The 26998-nt window shown below is 34.2% G+C and overlaps 2 protein-coding genes and 1 non-coding gene across 18 annotated transcripts in view; 2 read left to right on the forward strand and 1 right to left on the reverse strand.

Moving 5' to 3' along the window:
• LOC106883998 (protein CLEC16A) overlaps window positions 1-9170 on the forward strand; it is a 113346-nt gene extending 104176 nt beyond the window's left edge. For 8 of the 15 annotated variants that reach the window (XM_052978452.2, XM_089347183.1, XM_089347181.1 and 5 more), the window contains 2 exons: window positions 1026-1311; window positions 7675-9170. In XM_052978452.2, coding sequence (XP_052834412.1) covers window positions 1026-1311; window positions 7675-8822 — 1434 coding nt within the window. In that variant the 3' untranslated portion in view covers window positions 8823-9170. Of the gene's footprint in view, window positions 1-1025; window positions 1324-7674 lie in introns of all 15 variants that reach the window. The other 7 variants (XM_089347179.1, XM_089347182.1, XM_089347180.1 and 4 more) reach the window with 1 other exon arrangement.
• Window positions 9171-16700: 7530 nt separating this feature from the next.
• The window catches only part of LOC106883994 (uncharacterized), an 83210-nt gene continuing 72912 nt past the window's right edge, over window positions 16701-26998 (reverse strand). For both annotated transcript variants that reach the window (XM_089347187.1, XM_089347188.1), the window contains exons 26-28: window positions 26496-26564; window positions 24563-24730; window positions 16701-17004 (exon numbers count right to left, since the gene is read on the reverse strand). In XM_089347187.1, coding sequence (XP_089203313.1) covers window positions 16882-17004; window positions 24563-24730; window positions 26496-26564 — 360 coding nt within the window. In that variant the 3' untranslated portion in view covers window positions 16701-16881. The remainder of the gene's footprint in view (window positions 17005-24562; window positions 24731-26495; window positions 26565-26998) is intronic.
• Trnam-cau (transfer RNA methionine (anticodon CAU)) lies at window positions 20884-20977 on the forward strand. The gene is made up of 2 exons: window positions 20884-20920; window positions 20942-20977. It is a non-coding gene; the product is annotated as a tRNA-Met (tRNA).

Consider the following 26998-nt stretch of genomic DNA (forward strand, 5'->3'; position numbering starts at 1 on the left):
CACATTTTATCACCAAGTTTTATACAAATAATTTGTTTAAAAAAATGTGTTTTATGAGGCACTGATGTTTGATTGCCAGCAGCCAATTAGTGACTGTTCAAAAGTAATGCCAGTGTATTTGCATCATAACATCTCTTATATATACTGATTTGGAATAATAAAGTTTAATCATAAGCTGCACTGAATTCAAATAAGACAGACATAGACTATCACTAACTCACCAATTCTTGCTGACACAGACCATCACTAGCTCTGTCTATTCTAGTGACTATCTTTTTACTCTTGTGTTAGCTGTGTAGTTTGATCCCAGTGTGTGGATGTTGTTGGCTGGCATCCACTATTTTAACCACGGGTTAACTAATATCTTGAGTGAAATTATAACTAAAAGAAGCCTATCATATATGTAGTGTGTGTGTGTATGCAAGTGAGTTTGTATTTCCTCTCATTTTCACGTGTGTTCACTTATTGTAAATAAAAGGCTCAGACAAATGATGTCATTTGTTCTCAGTTCTCCATGTAACCATTTTTTAACTGTTTGTTGTTCGATAGACTGGAAGATTATTACTTTGCATGGAAACAAGTGAGGGTTGAATTAGAAAGGGCATCCAGCTGTAGAAAACACTGCCTCAATATTGCCTTGTGTATTCCATGCAAGCATGGAAAAGTAGATGTTAAGTCAGTGATGAACAAAGCAAACAAAAATTAGTCTTTAAATCTCTGTATACAGTATACCTGGTCTTTGTTAGTTTTTTAGTGTAGGTGAGTGACAGAAAATGAAGAACTTTAGAGTAAATACAATGCAGTATCTAGTTTCATCTTCTCTGTTTTAAGTTCAAATCCAACTGAGGTTATAGTAGCCTTTTATTATTTCTAGAGTTGATAAAATAGTACCAGTCTTGTTCATGTGTGAAAGTGAGTTGATATAACCATATCCCAGCCTTATAAATTTGTAGACTTGTGTCCATGTTAAGAATCAATTGTTTGAGGAGCTTTAAAATTTCATTTCTATTCTCTCTATATTGCAGGATGTTGAAGTCTCAGGTGACAAAGACGACAGCCGTTCTCTACATATCACTGTGCATAAACAGTCCTTGTCAGCACATTCAAGGCCTGTTCCTCTTCTATCAGCACGTTTTATCTTTGATGACCATATTCGTTGTATGGCAGCAAAACAACGTCTTAGTAAAGGAAGAATAAAAGCTCGACAACAAAAAATGCAGAAAATTGAACGACTTTTAGATATCCGGACACAAAGTAATTCTGGTACCATTTATCCAAATGCCAGTGGCACACGTACTGGAGCTATCCCAGGTACATCACAAAGCTTTTCTCATATGTCTATTATTCGCTTGTTAAAGCTTAAATTTTTTAAAGACTAAACCTTATCAATGTTTTTAGTGCCAAAACATTTAATATATTTTTCTTTTGTGTTGATTTTTTAATAAATATGAAGTATTTCATATAAAACTAACAATATTTACAAATGTTATTTTAAAGAAAGCGAATTGGTTTCATCTATTAATTTGAATAACACACGTGCATGTATGTGTGTACGTATATATATATATATATATATATATATATATATATATATATATATATATATATATTTATATATATGCGTATGTATAAGTTTTTGTGTTTTCGTTTGAAGTTAAAGGAAATTTAAATTGTGTATTTACTATCGTTTATTTATCTAATTATCAAATCCACAACTTAAAAAAAAAAAAACACCTTTTATGTTTGTTGCAAACATTTTAATCAAAAGTTAATGTATTTATCTCCCCTTGCTTTGACACCTTGATCTCAGTCCCTCCCAAACTCAACACTTACTAGTAGTCAGTAACTTGATAATTATCAATTATAAATCACCTTTAATCAAAACTGATAAATTTCTTGCAATAAATCTTGAATTGAAAATCTTTTAAACAGTTGTTCATAGTTTGTTAATATCATCACTTGCTTTTATGACCTTTATTTCATTTTAGCATGTATTGAACAAATTATAGAATAAATTTTAGCTGTAGTTCATCCTTTAATCATTTTGTAAGGTTTAACTCCCTTAGCTTAGATTTACCTCATCTCGTTTTTTTAATGCTATATCTTATATGTCCACCACAACTCACAACCACTGCTAACATAACCTATATCCCCTTGCATTGATTATCTCTGTATTGAGTTAATACCTATGTACTGATTTATCCTTTACATATAACAAAATCCCACATAATCAAAATGTCAGCTGGCGATCACATATGTTAGCCACTCTTTATATATATATATATATATATATATATATATCAGAAATAGCATCTACCATTTTTTCTATCTGTTGGCAACAGCACCCCTTCCCTATCAACTCTTTTTGCCATTTATTGTATGTTTTAAGCAAGATATGTTTTATTGTCGCCCTCTCTTTCATTAGGTACATATTTCACTTTTTCCTTCTGGCTCCTCATTACACACACTCTTTCTCATAATTTTTCTCAGTTTATGAAAACACATACACATCCATAACTAATTATACAAATTTTATTCAAGTATAGTTACACTACTTCCTGCATTTGTTGGTATAATTAAAGTCTTCATTAAAAGAATTAACATGAAGATTAGACTATCCAATTATTTTCAATAGATTTGTTACACTTAATTTCTGTATGGCCTTTTTAATGATTACTTCAACAACAAGGTGTCTTGTGCAAGCTTACATTCAAATATTAGAATGTTAAATACTGTATTAATTTTCATCTTTAATACTTTATCAAACCTGTCTATATTAGAGGAATATATTAAATATGTCTTTTAAAACGTATTGGATTCGCATTTTATGTGATAGCAGTTTGAATTTTAAAAAGCTATTTTAATGAGGTTAAAAGACGATTTTTTAAAAATTAGATATATTTTCAATTTTAATGCTTTAAAACATGCTAATTGTGTATTTTTGATATGTAATTCAGCTATCTGTACAAAAGATTTTTTAATGTAGTGTCCCAACCTTTAGTGAGTTACAACTGGCAGACACTGTATCTACTATTGTGTCTTTAGTAAAGATTCACACACAAATCAATGGCTCACCTACTTAAGTTGTTATCAGCTGAAGTAATGCTCAGCGCTTCAGGCAATGAAGTTCCTCTATAGTTTGTGAAGGCTTTGTTAGATTGCACTTCTGAGGTTAAGTACCTCAAATAGCTTGTAGAAATCTGGGGTATATTTTTTATTGAATTGTTAGATGAAAACAAGTGTTTAGTGGTGTATCAATGACTTAGTGACAGTTTGTTATAAATGAAATTGCAATTGATAAAAGTTATTACCATAACAGAAAAACTCTTTATAAAAGAACTTATGTCAAAGATATTTGATGAAAGTTTGTTTTTAAGAATTACATTATTCTGATGTTTGTAAGACATTGCTATATCTATCAATTATTTCATGTTATTTTTCATTCTCGATTATCCCAAATAACATTCAGGGAGAACAAGTGAGTTGTTTCAATTCAAATATTATATATATTAATTTTCTTTTCTTTCTTCATGCTTGTTAACATCTTGTTTTAGAAGTTTTACTTAGAACCACAGTACATAGATATTGAGTTGTTATGCAAGGTTTTTTTTATTTTTGTAACACCATGTTAGTTGTCTTTGTGTTTGTCTTCAGATTTTATTTTCAATGGCTGTCTATTTAGCAGCATGAATTTTATTAGTTATTTATTTATAAGAAGTATTATGTTACATGATACTAATACAGTGGTTAATTTAGCAACTACCAGGTGATGTAATTAATATAGTTTAGCATAACAATCTCTATATTATATATTTATGATGTGCTACTAAAACATTGTCTTTTTCATATTCTCTTGTATTATTAAGTCTAGTGTATAGTCGTCTAAATATGCGGCATCTATTTTGTTAGTTTTGAAGTTTATTTTATTTTTGCATTCTGCTCTGATACAGTATTCGGTATTAACTGTGGGTAACGGTTACTTGATATTTATCAGTTTAACATTTATTTCTTGTTATTTATTGAAAGTTTTTTCATTTTTTCAATTCAGAATGATGTCAAAAATTTAAATATTTCATTCTAAATTGATCAGTAACATATACTTTGTGGTGATGGGTATTTATTGAATTTATATATTATTCATTTGCAAATAAATAAAAACAAAAAACTACATTAATTTTGGTGTAATTTGATTTGCTTAATGCAATGAAAAAAGGAGTACCATTAAATACAAGAAATATATAGATATTTGAAGCTGATATGGGTGTGTTTGAAGTAGAGGATAATAGACAGTAACAAAACAATAAGAAAATGTTTTAATTGAAAATTTCTATGAGACCTTAGAAAATTCAACCTTGAGGATAAAAGTATGGAGACTATGTTGCATAATCCTCATCCAATTTATGTTAGCATGGAGAAGTAGTGGTTGAAGATTTCTTGATTAGTCATTAAGGAACAGTAAGTAAAAATAAAACAACCTCCAAAGTGATAAGAAATAATTCTTTTGATTTTTATTAATTACTTATTTCAATTTTTTAAAGGTAAATTTAAAGAACACATGTAATTTCAAATATAATTATGGTCAATCAAGGGTCATTCAGTTGGTGTAAAAAAATGGAATTGGGACCTAGAGCTGATTTTATTATGCATTTGTTTTATCTCTCTCTTTTACTGAGGTTGCATGACTAAATATAATTTGGAGAAATTGCATTTGTAGTTGGGTGTCATCAATCAAGCTGAAGCAAGCAAAGTTATGTACCTTGCTTACTGGCACTCAGTAATAAGATTTGACCCAAGTTAATTATTTTTAATATGATAAGATATGCTAATTGTTGCAAACATGGCCAATCATAATTTTCTATAAACAATTGTTTTGCTAAAGAAATTTTTCAGTTTAAAGAACAAGTATTTTAACACCTTCTATAAATTTTACAATCACAATATTATGTATTGTAGCATTCTGCCAAATAAATAAAATATAAAAAGTCATACACAAATTTTCTTGTAACAAAAAAGTTTCAACAAACTGTTTCTAATCACGGCATTTTCTGTACATTTCTTTTAATAAAGATAACTGGTTAGTGCTCTATTTAGTAATTGTTTCTAATTTTCATTCATTTAAAGGTGAAGTTAGACTTGTAGTACATTTTAGTTGATAAATTCTACAAGTTAAGGAAATAAAATTTCCATAGATCTTTCCTAAATAGCTTAAAGCTTCAGTATTGCAGATGTTATCAAATAAACTGTTTTCCTCACTTTGATTAGGAGTAAAAAATAAAAGGAAAACCTGTCCAGTTATGAATAATTGCTAACTTTATACAAAATCACCTACATTCCCCATTGCATCATATAAAATAATACCTGATTTACCAGAAAATCTTCCCTTTATTAATCACAAGTAATTTAATCACTAATGAATCATCATCTTTTTTATTTTTGATCTCCCATTTCATACATACATGAATGCACACACACATATGCACAGATATGGCTATGTAGTTAAAAAAATTTGCTTCCCAATCACATGGTTTCAGGTTTAGTCCCACTGCATGGTACCTTGAGCAAGAGTCTTTTACTATAGCACTGAGCTAATCAAAGTCTTGTGAGTGAACTTGGTAGGCGGAAAGGAGCCTGTCATATTTATATCATCATCAGCTAATGTCCATCATCCATGGTTGTATGGGTTGGATAGTTCAACAAAATCCAACAAACCAGAGGGCTGTAAACATATATATAGTTGAAATGAACAAAAAACAAATTATTGATATTTCATTAGGTATATTTCAGTAATCAGAAATCAATCAGATTGATTACAAATCATTTCAACAAACTACAATACTGAAGTAGGAAATCCATTCTAGACATCCCATTATATATATATATATATATATATATATATATATATATATATATATATATATATATATATATATATATATATATATATATATATATATATATATATATATATATATATATATATATATCAAATGAATTGTGTGTCAACCAAGAAGGGTGAAAGGAATAACATAAACTAAAAAAGATCAAAGCAGTTTTGACAGTTTGGGATAAGTAGTGCAAAAGAAAACATAACACTTAAGAACAAATAACATAAAGGTATACCATAAAGAATTAAAGAGATAATGTCTATTTTTATATTTGTTATGTATTGTTTTGACTCAGCACTGCTTATCCTAAACTTCATTATAATTGCTTTGATCTGTTATCTATCATTTATGTTGTTTTGTTTTCTTATTTATTTGCTAATATATATATATATATATATATATATATATATATATATATATATATATATATATATAGAGAGAGAGAGAGAGAGAGAGAGAGAGAGAGAGAGAGAGAGAGAGAGAGAGAGAGAGAGAGAGAGAGAGAGAGAGATAGAGAGAGAGATATGCTGAAAAGTTCCTGGCTTTAAGGGTATTGCAAAAGGCCTGGTTGGAGGCTCAACTTTCCAAGTTCCTTTACAGGGTTTAGAAAAAACTGATGGGCCACTGCAGTAATTGTGTAAATCTGAGAGGGGAATATGTTAAATGAAATCATAATTAACTGATCCTCCTGTATTTCCTATTATTCAAAGCCAGGAACTTTTCAGTGTGTGTGTGTATATGGTATAACACTATACATACATATATCTAGGTATCTGAATGTAGGCTTGTGTGTCTATATATAATAAACATACATACATATGTTTGGGAGTGTGTACAAGTAATGACTATAAATTTGTATAAGCCTCTGTGTGTGTGTGTGTGTATATGTGTGTGTATATATGTGTATATATATATATATATATATATATATATATATATATGTGTGTGTAGATATATATATATATATATATATATATATATATATGTGTGTAGATATATATATATATATATATATATATATATGTGTGTAGATATATATATATATATATATATATATATATGTGTGTGTAGATATATATATATATATATATATATATATATATGTGTATACATATATATATATATATATATATATAGATGGTGACTATATACATAGTGTCATATAAACATATATGTACATGTGTATATATATATATATATATATATATATATATATATATATATATAGATGGTGACTATATACATAGTGTCATATAAACATATATGTACATGTGTAAAAACTTTATTCTACTTTTTTTGCCAATGGTGTATATTTTAGTAAACTTATTGTCATTTTTACCTATTTTTTTCACTTGTGCCATTGCTACTGTTCACCATCTATATGTGGTTACTCGACTTGCTAGAAATAGCAGCCAAATCATCCTCAAGTCACATCTCATTGTCCTTTAAAAAGAAGGGCACATTTAATAATGTAATTCAAGATATGTGTTTGATATCTGCTTTACCAGATTTGAGCTTTACCAGATCTGAGCTTTATAGATATGTGTTTGATATCTGCTTTACCAGATCTGAGCTTTATAGCAAATTTATTTAAATTATGAGCTAGAGCTAGAGCTAATTTTTCTTCTATTTACTATTGTAGTTTTGATAATGTTTTCCAATTTAGTGTTGATTTAATTTGCAATCCTTTATTTTTAGTTTTTTTGCCATGTATTTGATAAATTGATATATTAACTGGAAAATGATTCCATACTAAAATTTTCTGTTTTTTCTTTTTTTTCTAATTTAGGGCGAAGTCATCCTGTGCGCACATCTACGGCCATTGGACAAAATCAAGTACCAGTGTCTCCTATTCCACGGAAAGGTTTATCTCCAAGCAAAACAAGCCCATTGTATGCACATATGTCAAATAAAGCAAGCAGTCAAGGAAAACAACCCAATACCTTGGAAGTTAATAAAATTGCATCTAATGATGTTGAAGAAGGGATTGATGCTGTAGCATTCCAGAGTTTGAATCAACCTTGTGACAGTAAAAAAACACATCATGTAGGGCAAAACACTAATCCCATGAACATACAAGAGATTCCATTGGAGGACTTATCTCGTAAAGGCCGAAAGAGTAAATCTGATGGTGAGCGGCGGTCATTTTCATTTGGTGGTAGTCATCGGTCAGAACACAGTAGGAGTCACTCACACAGCCCTCGTAGAATACGAAGTGGTTCTAGTCCTGCTTCCTACTCTCCAGATCGTCGTAGCAGTCGTGTTCGGTCAGTATCATCAGATAAAAGTAAACATGACAGAAATAGTGACAGCCATTCAACAATCACACCTGGTTCCTGCTCTCAAAGTGGCTCGCAGTCTTCATCAGACAATAGTCCAGAATCTACTAAAACTTCTTTGAAAGATCTGGCTAAACTGTTACAATCCCCCAAAACTCTACGACCTGCAGAGGCTCCAACATTGTCTCTCTTAGTAGATGGAGAAAAAACTGATCCAGGGAGTCCAACCCTGCTACCTCCAATGGAGACACATATAGTGAAAGTGAAAGCAAGCAGTTTTAATGGTGCTACCAGTGCTGGCACTTCTTCAACATCTGCATCAGATGAAGACAATAGTGAAGAAGCTATACGTAGCCCAATTATTGTGCCAATGCGAGGAGTTAGCTCTCCTTCGGTACAGCTCACCCGTTTAGCCCAGATAGTACAACAGCACTATAAGTATGCTGATAACAACAACGAACATGCACAGCTGGTGTTTTCTCCAGTAGAACCACCTGCTGAAATTGGTCAGCCAGTTGAAGCAGATGATGTTTTGGACTCTCCGGTTAATGGTGTCCCATCAGCAGCACCTAGTGATGTCACAAAACACTCATCTCCAGTTAACAGTGTCCCACCACCACCATCCACTGATATTGTGGAACAGTCCACTTTGGGATAAAAAATTCTATTTATTGTTGCTGATATGTTTGTGTAGTTCAGAAAAAAAAAAAAGAAAAAAAACTAATAAAATTGAAAAATTCCCTAACTCTTTGGACCATCTTAAAATCTAAGATAATTTAATTTGGAACAAATAAAATGTTACGCTAGAAGGAGGCAGAAAAAATGTTAATTAATTTAAAAATTGTAAAATAATATATTAGTTATTACTAAAGAAAAGTAAAAAATTGAACTCTTTATTCCCCAAATCCCTGAACCGACCACAAGATTTTTGCAGTACCTTCCTGAGTATCTGTTGTTAATAAATTTTTATTTCTGCGCAATAAATTCTTGTTAAAATATTTTCTCACCTTTTTATTAGTATTGTTTATTTCTCTTATTCTAATTAGTTTGTAACGATTGGAAAAAATAATGTATGTTGTAAAATACTGATGTTGGTTTAGATTGGCTGGGTCAGCTGCACAATATATTGCTACTTATGTTGGTTTTTACATTTCTTTTTGAGTTCCACACTCTTTAGATTTGATCTCACCATTTCATTCTCTTCCACTGTTTCCTTTACCAACATCACTTTTCTCCATATGTCTCTATTAAAGGTAATGATTTTAATAACCAGCTAGATTATTTCTTATATATTGTAACTTGTGAATAATAACATTAATAATAGAATGAGCCAGTCACTAGTTTACTGCATTTCTGACAGTAAGATAATATCTGTAACTTGGTGCAAAGGTGTCTGAAGAACATCAGTTTTTCTATAGTAAAAAAAAAAAATCGAAGCATATCATGATGATGATGATGCTTGTTTATCTAAGTTTGCATAGGTTTGATTGGTTTTCTCCAGCACAGGGTCTTGCCACTTACTGTGAGTCCCTGTCTTTCCCTTTTGGAGGTTCAGTCTCTTAAGAAATAAGTCTCCACCATTTTTTCCCATGTCTTTCTCTTCTACAGTTGCCTTCCACTTGGATAATTTAATAGTTTTATTCAACTGTCATCCACCATATGTATCAAACGTCCATACCAATGCAGTCTTTTTCTCTTGCACATTGTGGGAAAGAGAAAAGACTCATATACTGTTTTACCCTTAGTTCAGTTGTGCTTTACTGTTCACATACATTAACATTACACAAACAGAGATGCATACTTATATCATTTCCTTCTAGTCTTTGCACACCCTCTTCATTCAGTGCTCATGCTTGGCTATCAAGAACATCACATTTCTTACATGTGCATCATACAATTTGCTCTTCACTTATAGAGAGAATTCCTTTGCAAGCAGAGATAAATTGTTCTTACTCTGGCTACAATGCATTTGGAATACCCACTCCACTGGTAATTTGGTCATCAAGGTAATAGAAGCTATCAGCTTTTTCTAGAGACTTTTCTGTGCTTTCAAAAGTATTTCATAAATGTTTTTGTTATATACAAAGCTTCTCTTTGTGAGCTTATCTGTAATCCAAATGCCAGATATAGGTGTACATCTTGTACACCCATTTGATGCTGGTATTTGATGCAATCAGAATTCCAACCTATTCTCTTCTGCATATTAAGTGTGGTCACTTATTAGAATCTTTTGTTTTTCCTCCTTACTAAAACTTTTGTCTTTGCAGGGTTTACTTTGAGGTCTCTCCTCTCATATTTGGAGTTTTTTCCTTTACTCTTTAACAGACTCGCCTACAAAGACTAATCCATGAGCATAAAGGATTCCCTAAGGATAGTTGGTCTTAAATTCCCCTATTGTGACTTGGGTAACTGTAACAAATAGGAGGCAATGAGCTTCCACACAGTTTTTGTCTGCCAAATTTTATTCACAAGGTATTGGTCAGTGTCATTTCTCTCCAGTTTCTACAAATCTTCCACATTAAATTTCTATGTCACTTTTTACACATGCTTCATACAACATCATCATCGTTTAACATCCGTTTTCCATGCTAGCATGGGTTGGATGATTTGACTGAGGACTGGTGAAACCAGATGGCTACACCAGGCTCCAATCTGATTTGGCAGAGTTTCTACAGCTGGATGTCCTTCCTAATACCAACCACTCCGAGAGTGTAGTGGGTGCTTTTACGTGCCACCGGCACGAAGGCCAGTCAGGAGGTACTGGCAACGGCCACGCTCAAAATGGTGTATTTTACGTGCCACCTGCACAGGAGCCAGTCCAGCGGCACTGGCAACACTTCATAAAAACACTTTATTAATGCTTCTCTGAATTTCATCCACCTCTTCTTTTTTCTGGCATCTGTACTTGACATCAAAATGTTTCATACTTCCATTCTGACAACACATCATTAGCAAATTTCCTACTCTTAGATCCACTCTGATTAGGTATACCTGATTTCCTGCTACCCACCTACTTTACTACCTTTTTTTCTTCCACGGCTTCTATGTTGATTGGTACCCTGTTCTCTTCAAAATCAGTTCTTTGTAACAGTAAGATGTCTTTATGTTGTAGTTCTCTTTCATGTTCTCAATCAATATAGGTATAACAATTGTGTGGAAGTCTCAGCTAACAGTGAGATGATTTAATTCCCATGCCATCTCTCTCCAACTTTTCATTTGCTTCTATGTTCATATCATTAATCACCAAAGTTTATTGAAGAATACATTTCTCTATTCAGTGTTCAAAAATATCTGCCTGTCTTGCTTTCTGATAAGTACAAAATCAATCTGGTTCTCATTTCCATCACTAGGCTATATCTGAAAAAGTAAATGGTGGATAACAATTCTAGGTCTAGGAACTTCAGTAGGATAATTTTGTTTTAGATTATGGAAAAAGGAAATTTTGAGAATTTTTGCTTGTTATTTACATGTAAGAATGGCATATTTAGTAGCATGCTGAACAAAATACCTTGAGGTACATATTTACATTCTGATTTCAAATCCAACCTTGAACCCTAACCATTTGCCTTTCATCCTCCAAAGGTTGATAAAATAAGTGCTTGGATCAATGTAATTAACTGTACCCTAGAAGCCTGGTTCCAACATGGCTTTAAGTTCAGTTGATGAAACCAATGATAGAATATAATTTCCTCCCAATAGCAACTACCAGTCACTTGTGAGCAAGAATGACTTAGTGATTCTTTCAGTAATTGTTTTAGGTGCCTATGTTGTTGTGAGCAGACATAGACAATCTCTTGGCCCTCCTGTCCTTGCTTCCAGTGGAACATCCAGGATATGACAGCTGGAGGGAGAGGAGCATAACAGAATCCAGTTGGTACTCATTTAAAGCTGAGTTGAATGGAGCAATGTGAAGTGAAGTATGAATATGTGCTATCTGGTCCAGGAAATGAACCTCTGACTTTATAGGATAAAAGAAAAACTGGATATACTACTTAGATTTTTTTTTTGCTACATAATCAGTCAGAATTTATTTTCTTCTAAACAGATGTACAAATTATTCAGCACCTGAAACAATTCAGTATCCTTTTAATTTGCTTGGGAACTGTCAGTAAGCTGCTAGTACCTGCTTCTAATTCCCATGGTTGTAAGGGGGATCTTCCTCAGAATAGGATGCAAGTAGATTTTTATTCCTTTGTTGGAACTGAACTCAAAACTTTGAGCCAATGGTATTCTCAGTTCTACTTATAGTAGTGAATGATATCACCTGTTGGTACCCCGTTGAATTAGACTCTGCTATTGACAGTTGACAGAGACACAGTACACTAAGCTCATTGTCCAATGTTCTAATACCATTGATCCCTGTTCTTCCCTGTTATTAACACCATCATTACTATAACACATATACAGATAATATCTATCATGACAACTTTCATATTCATTCTTGATATGTTCCAGCATATTTAAATGTGAATATGCTAACCCCTGCTGTGTTTGGTCATAGGAGAACAATTCTTTTAGATGAATGTGTGTTCATAACACACTCGATACAGTAACATATGAAGACTCTGGGAAACATGGTGTTTGAACATCTTTGAATCTCATCAGCCAAAGGCAGACTACTGAATTTAACGTGTTTGTAATTCTTGTTTATAACTTCAAACAAGTTATTTGCTGATGCAACAGATGATAAATTCTCATGTACACAGTAAACAGTGAGAATCAAAATAAGTTGTTCTGGCAGATTCAAAAGTAAATATGCTAATTACAGTTGTATTTTATCAGTGGAAAACTTCTTTCAGACAAAAATCTATATAATTATTGTAGTTTCACATAATTTTGGAAGATAGTGTATATTACTCTTTCTTATTTCTTTTTTTTTTTTCTTATAAAGATGCATAACACAAAGGATTGATTTATGCAATCCTCATTATACAAATGATATTCACTGTGGAGGTGGGATGCTGATTCTGCAGATGGAGCTGGTAGGAGTGGCGTTTTTTCAGATTGATAATCTAGGATGATGATTTTTCAGGTGATTGGTCAATTTGGTTGATACTTTATTGACCTCAGCAAGATGAAAGGCAAACTTAACCTTGGCAAGATTTGAGCTCAGAATGTAATCTTGGAGGCATTTGAGTCCAGAATGTACTTCTACAGGATTTGAACTCAGAATGTGAAGATCTGGAACACCACTAGGCATGTTCTCCAACCTGTTTTTTCTTTTTCAAACAGCAATACAAATCCAGGAATTTTGGGGAGGAGTTAGTTGATGAAATCAAACCCCAGTGCTTGATTGTTACTTTATTTTATTAACTCTGGAAGGAGAGAAAGCAAAGTTCACCTTGGTGCTATTTGGATTCAGACCAAATATTACAGATCCACAGCCCTTACATCAATAATAATAATTATAATTGATGGTAATAATCTAGTTAGTTGATAGCTCTTCGAAAGAGTGAAAAACAGAACCAAAACAAATTAGGTAATCTTAATACATTCATTTTCAAAATATCCTCAATCAATATGTTACTATAATTTATAATAGATATAACTATATTTAGGGACTGAAATTGAACAACATAGAAATAGAATATCCACTTTGTGTTTACCTGTACAAATTTCATCTTTTAGAACATGTGTTGACTGCCTTTCAAATCTTCCTCCTCGTTCTTGTTCTTCCTCTTCCCAGGACTTAAGTCTTTTCTCTTCAAATATTCACTGAATTCTTTTTTTTTTTTTTTTTTTTTTTTTACAAAGGAAATAATTTTAAGTATAATTATGAGAGTATTAATAGATGTTTTTAATTTTTTGTCATTTAAAAAATTTTCTGTTTATCTTTATCATAGTTTTTTTGGTTCTTTTTTTTTTTCACTTACTTTCAATATTTGTGTGGTGAAAGAGATAAACTCTTTGTAATCATCAAAGTAAGTCATGCTTCACCACCTCATCTTATATCTTCCTGGGTCTCCCTCTACCCCGGATTCCGTCAAATGTTTGGGAGTGGCACTTCTTCACACAGCTCTCTTCATCCATCTGTAGGACATGACCATACCAATGTACTACAGATGGATGAGGAGAGCTGTGTGAAGAAGTGCCACTCCCAAACAGTTGAAGGAATCCGGGGCAGAGGGAGACCGAGGAAGACATTGTGCCAAGAACTGAGCTGAGACCTTTTGACTCCATTCTTCCATTCACCTTTACACAATAGTTACAGCTTCCACCCAGTTCAAATAGCAATGACAGTCAATAAATTTCAATGTTGTTCATTGAGTAAAATAATATACTCACAAATGGATTTTCCAGGTTATTGCTTTGGTATTGAGTTGTTGGCACTCTGTCGCTTACGATGTCGAGGGTTCCAGTCGATCCGATCAATGGAACAGCCTGTTCGTGAAATTAATGTGCAAGTGGCTGAGCACTCCACAGACACGTGTACCCTTAACGTAGTTCTCGGGGATATTCAGCGTGACAGTGTGACAAGGCTGACCCTTTGAATTACAGGCACAACAGAAACAGGAAGTAAGAGTGAGAGAAAGTTGTGGTGAAAGAGTACAACAGGGTTCGCCACCATCCCCTGCTGGAGCCTCGTGGAGCTTTAGGTGTTTTCGCTCAATAAACACTCACAACGCCCGGTCTGGGAATCGAAACCGCAATCCTATGACCGCGAGTCCGCTGCCCTAACCACTGGGCCATTGTGCCTCCACGGTATTGAGTAAAATAGGTCTATTCTTTCCAACTGATCTATTTGTGTATGGAAAAATTGTATCTTGTTCTGTTAAGAACAACAATGTGCTGCAGCTATTGTGATAATGCTGGAAAAAATGTCATCAACATTTCATACACTAAGTTTTCCAGTGATAAGAACTTTATTCCTAATTGCTGTCATTTTGACACTTAATTCAGATGGGTTTATATATACATGCATATGTTTTAGCATTAATTTATTTGGATCTTTTCCCTTTGAACGGCAGAACGAGAAATTAATTTTTTGTAACTAAACGCTTTTAAACTTCGGACACAGGTAGAATGTGTCATATAAAACATCTTTTACTCTTAATATTGTTGAGAAAAGTTTATATTTTCAAAGTTATTTCATGTTAAAGTTGTTGTATTTTGCTAATTTCAAACAATCAATGACGTGTATTCAGCTGAATAAAATTACTGCTGTTGTTTGTCAACAACAACTATAGGTGGTGTATATTTTGTTTGTCACTGTTATTTATGACATCATTTGTGTGTTTGTACTGGTTTTAGCCTTAAGGTGTTAGGGTTAAGGTTTAGGGTTACTGTTAGGGTTAGAGTTACAGAAAAAAATTAAAAATGAAGAAATTGGAGGGGTGGGGGTGGGGGCAAAAAAGTCTTTCCGAAAATAGTAGCTGAAAAACAGGAAAAAAAAAACTAAAAGCAGTAGAAATGCACGAACGATTATGGTGGTGCCATGAAGTAAACATGCTTCAGATACACTTGTTTATTCATACAAATGTAACTGAGATGAAATATGTCATAAATAACAGTGACAAACGAAATATACACCACCGGAAGTTGTTGACAAACAACAGCAGTAATTTTATTCAGCCGAATACACATCATTGACTGGTTGAATTTAACACGAAATAACTTTGAAAATAGAAACTTTTCTCAACAACATTAAGAGTAAAAGATGCTTTATATAACACATTCTACTAGTGTCCGAAGTTTGAAAGTGTTTAGTTACAAAAAAATTAATTTCTCCATCTGCTGTTCAAAGGGTAAAGATCCATTTATTTGCTATCCTATTATATTTTCTTTTAATCATCTTCATTCATTAACAGCCATAAAGCTAAAACTGAGCAAAGAAAGAATGGCACCTTGGGTAAGTGTCTTCTGCTGTAGCCTCAGGTCAACTGAAACTTTGTGGTTGAATTAGGTAGGCGGAAGCTCCCATTGATTGTGTAAGTGCTTGTGCCTCCTAACAGAGAGGTGAGATATTGCCATATCCAACCGATTCAGTGCTGGCTCTAAATTCCATAGAAAATCTGTAGAGATAACTTAAAAGTGATTGAATTGCACTGCTAACACAAAAAATAGGACACAGTATTGATTTATTAACTTTTAATATATCTAGTAGTATATTATGGATGCAAAACGAAATACAGTGTCCCTACCGGCAATGTATGTACCAGTTGCCAGGAATGTGCTTAATACATAAATTGGTCTATCCAATAGTATTACACTGATAAACCTAGTAGTTATTTAAGCAATGTGTTCATGGATGGTTAATGGGTTGTTTGTGGAGCAATAACTCCTAAAATATGCACATATATATATATATATATATATATATATATATATATATATATATATATATATATGGTTTTCTATCTTCAATTACATTGTTTACATAGATGTATTTGTATACAAAATGTTGTAACTTTCAGTGGTGGCTCTAAATTCAATAGAAAATCTGTAGAGATAACTTCAGTCAATATATATATATATATATATATATATATATATATACATACAGACACATATATATATAGATAAGAATCAAATTGGATACTGAACATTTTGATTAATTTAATTAAAAAAAAAGATTTCCTCTTTTTATATATACATGTGTGTGTATATATATATATATATATATATATCATTTCAGTCATGTGGACACTTTTGGCCTCATGAATCATTTCCTTTTTACATTCAAGCTCATAGTCTTTCAATTTTTATCAACAATTGGTCTACTGGGACGTCTCCTCTTTTGTTGTAGCATTTTCCTCTGCCTTAATTGTAGTTTGGGGGATCAAGTTACAAAGGTTTCTCTCAAAGGGTTTCATCTTCATTTTAATTTCTCTTTGGCATTTCTGTGAAGAAATAAAATATATTTGTAGGACAGAATTTTAACTTGAACTCTGTATTATAAATAAGGTTTCTCATAATCTAACTTTAAAAAAAAAAAGTGTGAGTAAATTTGAGCAACTTATTTTCACTTGGATAGCTTAGATATTGAATGGAGGAGTAGTCATTTATTTTCAATTCATCATTTGCTTACTGTTAAAAGCTTGTTTGGAATGCAACAATTCCAAGAAAAGAAAATAAAGTAACATCAGAGGGTTCAAGTTCATAGTGGTAGAATGTGTGTCAAAAGTGAAGCAACAATATGCCTGTGAAAGTGGTTCTTTTTACAATGCTGCATTTTGACAGTCTTAACACAGTAAAGGCTGTTTAGACGTGACAAGAACAGCTGCAATGGTGACTACGAACCCGTGGCCAGAAGGAAGGGAGGCAGTTGGAGTTATGATGAACAGGGCCTTTAGTGCAATTCAGACAATTATGTGAAGCTACTGGAGACTGGTCAATTCTTGTCTGGAGAGCATTACTGCTGGAAGGCCAAATGTATGCCAGCAGGATTCGGCTCCTTGCCATACCTCCAGAAAAAGTCTGAAGTGATTGTCGGAGTATTTCTACGCTCTCACCAGCCCCAATTTCTGACTTTCTAATTCGACACTAGTAAAATTTCCAAGTTAGACAGTACTCGCTATCCTGAGATGATGTGTACCTGCACACACGGTAATATATCGGAGAAAGTAAGAAGAAAGGGTGATGACCTAAGTATCAGAATAAGTAGTTAAAAGTTGCAAGGGTATGCGGTTGGAGAGAGAGAAAGAAAGGGGGAATGTGGATGTGGTCAACAGTAAGATTGAGTGAAGGGTGTCAATAGGGACTGGCTCGAAGAAGTGGGAATAATAACTGGTTGCACAGAAGAAGGTGATAGTGTGAACTATTGGGTAGTACTTACATTGGTCTTTGACAAAATAATACAGCAAATAAAAGAATGTGAGTGATAAGAAGGTGACTGGTGTAGAAAATAGTGGATGAGTGATAGCGAGAAGAATTTAAAGAGAGATGGATGAAAGAGAGAGAGTTAGGGTGATGAGATGCTCAATAGGGAGATGAGGGCAGATACAGACTTGACAAGCATGTATTGAATGGGAGACCCAAATATGAGGACATACATGTACACATACATATAAGTTACATATTTATGTTTATATACACATGCATACATACAAACGCCCCTCCCCGTTCCACACATTTTTAGCGTTGGTTTCGTCATGCTTGTACAGATGGTCAGGTCAACAGTGTATCTTATATCATCTCAGATCTTTGTCATCTTCTCAATGCTCAATATTTTGAGATCAGTCTTCACCCCTTTGTCCCATGTTTTTCTGGATCTCCCTTTTCCACAGGTTCCACTAACTTAGAGTGCCGTATTCTTATTCATACAGTTGTCATTTTTCTTACGCATCACATGGCCATAGCAGTGCAGTCTCCTCCTTTGCACACTACATCTGACACCTCTTGTAACCAATTTTTCTCTCAGTTCATTTGTATTCATGCATGCTGACATTACACATCCAGAGGAGCATGCTTGCTTTATTTTATTCTAGTCTCTGTGGGTCTTCTGCATTCAGGATTCACGTCTCACTATCACGCAGGGCCGGTTTTAAGCCAATTAGACAGATTTCTTCAAATTGGGCCCCGCGCACATGCTCAGACGGAGGACGCTATGATAAATTTTTAGTATATCATCGTGACAAATGGCGGAGCCTCAAGGCCTCAACGCTTTTTGGCTGGAACTGGCGTACTACACGAAGCAGAAAACATCAATCTTCAACTTTTGACAATTCTCTAATTGGACCCCACACTCCCCAGCGCCAGCCCTATTCTCATGCAGCATCGCAGTTCATATTCAAATGTCATAGAATTTGCTTTTTCTCTGAAAGTGAGATCCTTTATTACCAACAGGTTCCCTGAACTTTCACCCATGCAGGTACAGCAATACATGTGCTAAATGGAGGTAGTGGTGGAGACTGGGATAACACATCTCCATTCAGACCAGTACCGTCTTACAACATGACTACACTGAGTAGTTGCCGGGGTACTCATGGGTCTCGTAGCCTAATTCTGATCTGTGTATGGTGTGACTTGCTGTCAATAAACACTAGGCAGATCTGTTGCCAGACTTCGGTACCTGGGGATGCTTCAGAATATTCTGGGTAGGCACTAACTTGTAATTAATGCTAAAGTGGAGTTTCGAAATAAGTGTATCATTGTAAACCTGAGGGTGCACCATTGAATAGTGAGGTGCTGTCCGCAAAATTTTTTTCCCACGAGAGTTCCGGACTCCAGTAATGACCTCATTTGCATACAGCCAATCAGAATTTTTTTTTCGCGTGCTGTCCGGTGCATCCCTTTAGCGGCGGGCATGACTACAGGGCCCAGTGCATTGATTTGTCCACGGACCTATGGCAGTGATCTAGGCCTCTTAAGTACTCCTCTTGCATAACCTACATGAATGCTTTCGAAAATGTATCAGTTTTCTCTCCATTCGACGAGTATTTGTATGTATATGTGTGTGCGTATATGTAAAAAAAAAAGTGGACTCGCACGCATACATACAAATATATACATCACATATGTATCTACAAAATGAAACTTGAAATTTCGAATACTGATATAATCGGAATCGACACCATCTGAAGTGTATTTATAGAAGATTTCATTAAAAAATATCCATTTTTCTGAAAGTTATGATAAAACGAAGTGAGAAGGGAACACACTTGTGTAGGTATCACACACACACACACACGTGTGTATGCATAATAATCCTTTTTGTTATAGGCATAAGGCCTGAAATTTTGTGGGAGAAGACAGTGCTTCTTCACTGGTACGTAATTTATCGACCCCAAAAGGATGAAAGGCAAAGTCGACTTCGACGGAATTCGAACACAGAACGTAGCGATGCCTGCTCGCCCGCCTTATGTGTATGCATAATGATAATGATTCAGTTATTTGTGAATGCGGAGGTTTAGATGCTTACTTTCGTAAACGTACGCATTATTTGGGTATAAATTTGTGGTTGTAAGGAAGTGCTGCGTTACGATAAAACGAATTTATAATAGCGGCACCGGTACATTTATAACATGTTATTTTTAGCTCCCCAATGTTAAATGAACAAATTCTGGTTAATTTATATACAGAATAAATCGGATGCAAAGGTAGTCTTCTAAAAAAAAGTGAGGGAAAAAGATATAAACCTTCATTTTTTTTATACTCTGCGATTTACTTTCTACTACTGGTTATTAAAGATTTGCGTTTAATTTTCTTCATATTTTTAAAAACTAAGAAAGCGATTTTTGTTCCTAAATATAAATTTTTTTTACGTCCACATCTGTTAAGTCTGATATTTTTATAGACTAAATTATCGGAGTTACATCGTGCTATTTAAAATAATGAATTGAAATTCAGAAAATATACTGAGGGAAAATATGAAAGGTAATGTTAAAGGAAACCACACGTGCATATGTGCGTGTGGATATATATATATATATATGCATGAATGTATGTACAAAAATAAAAGAATGTTAGATTCATAATTGACTTTAATTAAACATTTGGTTGAGGAAATTTCAGAAAAGAAATGCTTAAGTATGTTTTAACAGATATTCAAGGATAAATCTGAAGGTAACGTTACAGTTAACAGGTAAATTGGAGCTGTATTTATGATGTACTTGTAGCGTATGTGTAAAGTACACTTGCAAATATAATTAGAAAGAAATCTATCGTAGCAAGATATGGTCTTGTTAAAAGAAAAACAATAAAAAACATTATCACTAATGTAAATAAACTAACTTAGCACTAGTACTATTTAAAGTAATTTTGTGCCGTTCTAACCCAAGGCCTCGGTAGCGCAGTAGGCAGCGCGTCAGTCTCATAATCATGCTTCAAATAAGAGGAATCTGAAGGTCGTGAGTTCGATCCTCACCCGGGGCAGATTTTTTAAAGTCCTTGACTAGCATACTTAAATATATATGTTCCCAAATCTATTAATTTGTAGTGGGTAACTATTTTTTTAAATGTATTTCTACTAATTTGCTGTAGTATTCTGATTATGATGTTTGATGGGCAAGACTTCAGCCCGTCCCCCACCAGAAAACCACCATTAAATTTTTTTTTTTTTTTTTTTTTTTTTTTTTTTTTTTTTCTGACACAAATCCCACTTTTCGGTTACGTCCGCTTTCCATGCTAGCATGAGTTGGACGATTTGACTGAGGACTGGTGAAACCAGATGGCTACACCAGGCTCCAATCTGATTTGGCAGAGTTTCTACAGCTGGATACCCTTCCTAACACCAACCACTCCGAGAGTGTAGTGGGTGCTTTTATGTGCCACCGGCACGAAGGCCAGTCAGTGGGTACTGGCAACGGCCACGCTCAAAATGGTGTATTTTATGTGCCACCTGCACAGGAGCCAGTCCAGCGGGACTGGCAACGAACTCGCTCGAATGTCTTTTCACGTGCCAGGAAGGTGACGTTGGTAATGGTTACGCTCAAATGGTGCTATTTATGTGCCACCGGCACAGAGATCTGCAAATCAAATTGGCACATCGAAACGTTCGTAAATGAATCATTATACAATCTCCACATAATTAAATCAATGGTTAACTAGCCCAATTGACTTGCTTTTTCTTGTGTTTGTTTCTCCATTCTCCACTTAATTATATATGTTGTTGTTGGCACTCCGTCGCTTACGACGTCGAGGGTTCCAGTTGATCCGATCAACGGAACAGCCTGCTCTTGAAATTAACGTGCAAGTGGCTGAGCACTCCACAGACACGTGTACCCTTAACAGACACAGTGTGACAAGGCTGGCCCTTTGAATTACAGGCACAACAGAAACAGGAGGTAAGAGCGAGAGAAAGTTGTGGTGAAAGAGTACAGCAAGGTTCGCCACCATCCCCTGCCGGAGCCTCGTGGAGCTTTAAGTGTTTTCGCTCAATAAACACTCACAACGCCCAGTCTGGGAATCGAAACCGCGATCCTATGACTGCGAGCCCGCTACCCCTAGCCACTAGGCCATTGCGCCTCCTAATTATATATATATATATATATATATATATATATATATATATCCCTCTCTCACTCTCTGGGAGATATATATATATATATATATATATATATATATGTATGTTTATGTATATGTTCGTGTGTCTATGTTTGTCCCCCCCAACATTGCTTGGCAACCGATGCTGGTGTGTTTGTGTCGCCGTAACTTAGCAGTTCAGCAAAAGAGACCGATAGAATACGTACTAGGGTTACAAAGAATAAGTCATGGGGTCGATTTGTTTGACTAAAGGCGGTGCTCCAGCATGGCCACAGTCATATAACTGAAACAAGTAAAAAAGTAAAAGAGTAAGAGTAAATTTGGGAGAAAATGGGGTGGGGCGGAAGTCTTTCCTAGATATGTTTGCTTGAATCCAGGTGAAAAAGTCACTGCTAAAAGAATTAGGAAAAGTCACGGTAATAAAGTCACAGGGATTTTGTCCGGGGGTGTTTTGTCCAAGGGGGTTTTGTCCTAGTGGGGTTTTGTCCGTATTCCATAAATCAATTGTGACTTTTTTTCCTGTGACTTTATTACCGGCCACCATAAATTAATTGTGACTTTTTTCCTGTGATGTATTTTCCTAGCTAAAATTGTGACTTTATTATCAGTCACTGTTTGTTTAATGAACTTGATGAGAAGGTCAGTTGTAGACTTTATAAGGTCAGTTGTAGACTTTATAAGGTCAGTTGTAGACTTTATAAGGTCAGTTGTAGACTTTATAAGGTCAGTTGTAGACTTTATAAGGTCAGTTGTAGACTTTATAAGGCCTGTGATACGTTTGGAAAGCTTGAATCGAAGCTCTGGTTGGAATTAGAAATCGAAGCAGCAATGCAAGAGATCTATCAATAGAGCTGTTAAAACACATCCAGGAGATTCAGCAGGCCTTTGGCAATGATATCATGGACAAAACTCAGAACAAGGAGTAGTACAACTGCTTTGAACTTGGTCACACCTCAGTGGAGAGTGAGGCATGCTCAGGCAAGCCAACCATTAGCAGAAACGAAGAGCCGATTGAGACGGTTTGACAAATAGTCATAGATGACTATCTTATAACAATCTAGGAAAGTGGGAATAAGCACAGGATCAGTGCATTCCATTTTAACAGGATTTATGCACGTGGTGAGAGTTGGCAAAAAAATGAAGTCGGATACTTTCTGAACGCATCTTGTAATCCAATTTCCTAGTCAAGAACAACACATGACTTGTTCCACAGGTTCCCTACTCTCCTGACTTGGCACCGTTTGACTTCTAGTTCTTCCCCAAACTGAAAACAATGCTGAAAGGGGAGCGATTTAAGTTGTGAGAGGGAACAATGAGAAAAGTGACGGCAGAGCTTCATAGCATTCCTGGGAAGGTGTTCCAGAGGTATTACCGGTAATGGCAGAACTGCTGGAAGAAGTGCGTGAACTCTCAAGGGGAGTATTTTGAAGGTGATTGAATAAAATTTGTGAAATGTACAACATTGTATTTTTTTTTATGCCCAAAGGTCAGATACTTTTTTAATGCACTTCATATGTACGTAAAAACAAATGATAAAAATTACTTGGATACAGTGGAAGAGTACACTAATTTATTTCAGCTGACTCAGCTTACAGTTACTCTTGAGTTTTCCCTATGTTCAGTCAGTTAGTTGGTAGAATAAAATGGATGGAAAAAAATAGAAAACTTGCCATGATAGTAGGTAGATCTGACCATACTGTTAGTTGTGTATGATGAATGGCTAGTGGAAGGAAGTAAGTGACTGGCTGGCCATTTGTTGGTATTTCAATGAAATACATACAAGCCTTTAATCATGACCCTAAAGGTTTCTGCGAATTGCATACATCCAAAGAAAAGACAAAACGAAACTGGGAACATGGAAGGTGTGAAAGAGGTTGAAAGGGATGCTAGATGGGTGGCAGTTGTGAGGTGGTAATGTTATTTCTACTTTCAGTGATTAGGAATTACTATTGTTAATTAGCATTGTGGTACATAAAACAAAAGTAGTGAATTGTGGAAGGTCTGTTTGTCTGATGAGACAGTGGAACTCTTCTCAGCAATGCAAATTTTGGTGTTGATTATTCAGTTCAGTGCACCTTGGTGCTTAGTCCAAAACTGCAAACTTAGGAAGTGCTTTTCAGTTATAAAACATATTCTTTTATATAGTGCATTGAATCATCGAGAATTAATTATTTTCATAGGTGCAGGTATGACTATATGGTTAAGAAGTTTTCTTCTCAATGAAATAGTCTTGGGTTCAATCCCACTGTGTGGCACCTTGGACAAGTGTCTTCTACTATAGCCTTGAGCTGACCAAAGCCATGATGTTAACGAAAATGATGATGATCAAAACTAGTAAGAAAATATCTAATCAAATTCATAAAGCTGCTATTTTCTGGCATAAAGAAACAAGTATTAACCAGAAAAAGAAAGTCATTGTGGTTGTTTAGGATTTTTGATAATATAGATAATTAGTAAAAATCTAACAGTTCTTACCTCATACTTGTTTAAGAATTCTGCAAATATCCCAAATATTTGGTCTGTTGTTATGTTCCCCACATCATTCTCACCAAAAAATTCTAAGGTAGTATGAAATTCTTTGACAGCTTCCTCTAAATCCTTGAATAAACCCTCCAAAGTTGAATTGGATTTGGAAAGAAATATCTTTGAATGTTAAAGAATTTAACAACTGCATTATAGAATTTCTCAAGTGATGGATGGAACAGATATGGTCAAGTTCTCTTTGCCTGTTCCTTCAGCCTTCACACTTTCAAGAGCTAATTAGGATACCATACCACATAGCTAAAGATTTGTATAAAAAATTGGGTTTATGTCCAATATTTTCCAATACCATAAAATAACTACTGTAGCATTAAATGCAGTGATTAGGATAAACTTTTAGGGGTTAGCTAACATAATTCTTGTTGAAAATAGAAAATGATCAAACCTATCTTTCTATTACTTACATATGTGGTCAGTGCCTCTTTAAAATTAAGCAGCATTTGACAGAGTTTACTATGTCTCTTAACAGATTGTAGTTCAGTACTCATATGTTACCTCTAAATATTGGACTGGAGGCCTTCATGTTATATGTCTGCTTCGGCTGAACTAAGTGCTGTAACTTAACAACAACAACAACAACAATGACAGGAAATATAACTATGTATTTACATGATCTATAATTATTTAATGTCCAGAATTGTTGATAGCAGAATGTAATAACTATTTAACATAAATGGAGTTTTTAGCTTCGAGGAATTGATGACTTTAAAATTGTAGCTGCTAGCTACTCTAGTTAGTATCTAAGATATATAATAACTTTTCTAAATGTAAATCCTTATGTCCATGAGCTATCCTTTCCAAGATGAAGCTGAATTTGTTACTAATAATAGACTTACTCTGGAAAACTTGTTAAAGGGAATTGAGTAGACATAAATTTTACAAAAGAGGAATTCAGTTGATCCATTTTTTCTGCCCACATTTCATAGGAAGATTATAGGGGTAGAGTCCTCAGGCACTTTCTCCATAGGGTCCTATCAGAAGCAACCATTATTACACCTTCCAACTGGTTTCTCAGGCACAACTAACTGAGATTATGAATAATAGTCAGCCATCTTGTTCTTGGTCTAACCTTAGGTTTCCTGCTGATTTGCAAAGAAATAAAAAATAAAATTTAAGGTGTTCTCGACTTATATTAGGTATTTTAGAATTAATTACATTAGGTATTTTAAAATGTATTATGTCATTGTCCTTGTTGTCATTGCCCTTTTGCATTCACTTTTCATGCCAGCATAGGTTAAATAGATTTTTACCACTCCTCTTGATGGGTCAGATGACTACACATTGTTTGAAAGTTTCATTTTAGTTGGTTTCTATGACTGGATACCTTTCCTAACATCAACAACTTAACAGAGTGCATATTTATAATGTATCAGTAATTTGGATAAAATCTTTAAAAAAATGTTTTATTTATTAGTGGCTTTAAATCACTGAGGTGCAACCAAAGACACTGTCACTGTTTTCATGTAGTATATGCAGTGCAAGTTATCAAAGTCATCTCTAAGCAATGCAGATGAAATTATTTGAACTTAGTGTTGTTTGTTAACAGAATATTTGATAATTATACAATACTTTTTCCTCTTTCCTCAGTACACTACACCTACCTATCAAACAATGACTGACAATGGGTATAGTTCAATATCAGTGACAGTAAGTGAACTACTGGTTCTTTGGCTGTTAGCTTAACACATTTTGGTCTCACCTGTGACTTTTAGTATTATAAGGATCAAACATTCATTAAAAAAATGAAATTTATGCTTAAATCTAGAAATTAATTCTTAGTCTTATGTGATGTATCAAAACTCAGTGAGTAATTGGGAGATTATCTAAAAAATTGCAACAGTTATTTCTTATGAATCAATAAGGATACATTCATAATATCTTGAATTGGGTCTTTTGAATCATTTTGTTCAATATTTTCCATGAGTTCTGTTGTTTTCTGCAGTAAAGAAGAAAAAAAACTGTTAGGTTTGTAGAACAAAAAAGAATGACTACAATACAATAATGCTTTTTGGTAGTAAGAAACTCTAGGGAAAGCTGAACAGCAGAGAAGGTTTTCAGAGAAGAAGCACTCACCTCCAACTCTGCAAGTGTTTCACTTCTTAACTCCTTATACTCTATGGGGGCCAAACTGCATCCAGGTCATGACTCCTGGATACTCTCATCTGCTACTGCATTCTGTGCTACTGTCTGCATTGCAACCCTTCTAGATGGTTAAAGTGTTCCAGACCCTATACAATTCATCACAGCATATCAGAGTGTATAGTATATTAAACAAAAATCAACTAAGATAAATAGTTCAGAGTGGCCAGTGGCATGTCTTTGAACAGTCTAGATAAATACAAGTATACCAAATACCATACAACATACATT

This window comes from Octopus bimaculoides, chromosome 2, assembly GCF_046866305.1.
Source record: "Octopus bimaculoides isolate indiv1 chromosome 2, ASM4686630v1, whole genome shotgun sequence".
Classification (NCBI taxonomy): domain Eukaryota; kingdom Metazoa; phylum Mollusca; class Cephalopoda; order Octopoda; family Octopodidae; genus Octopus; species Octopus bimaculoides.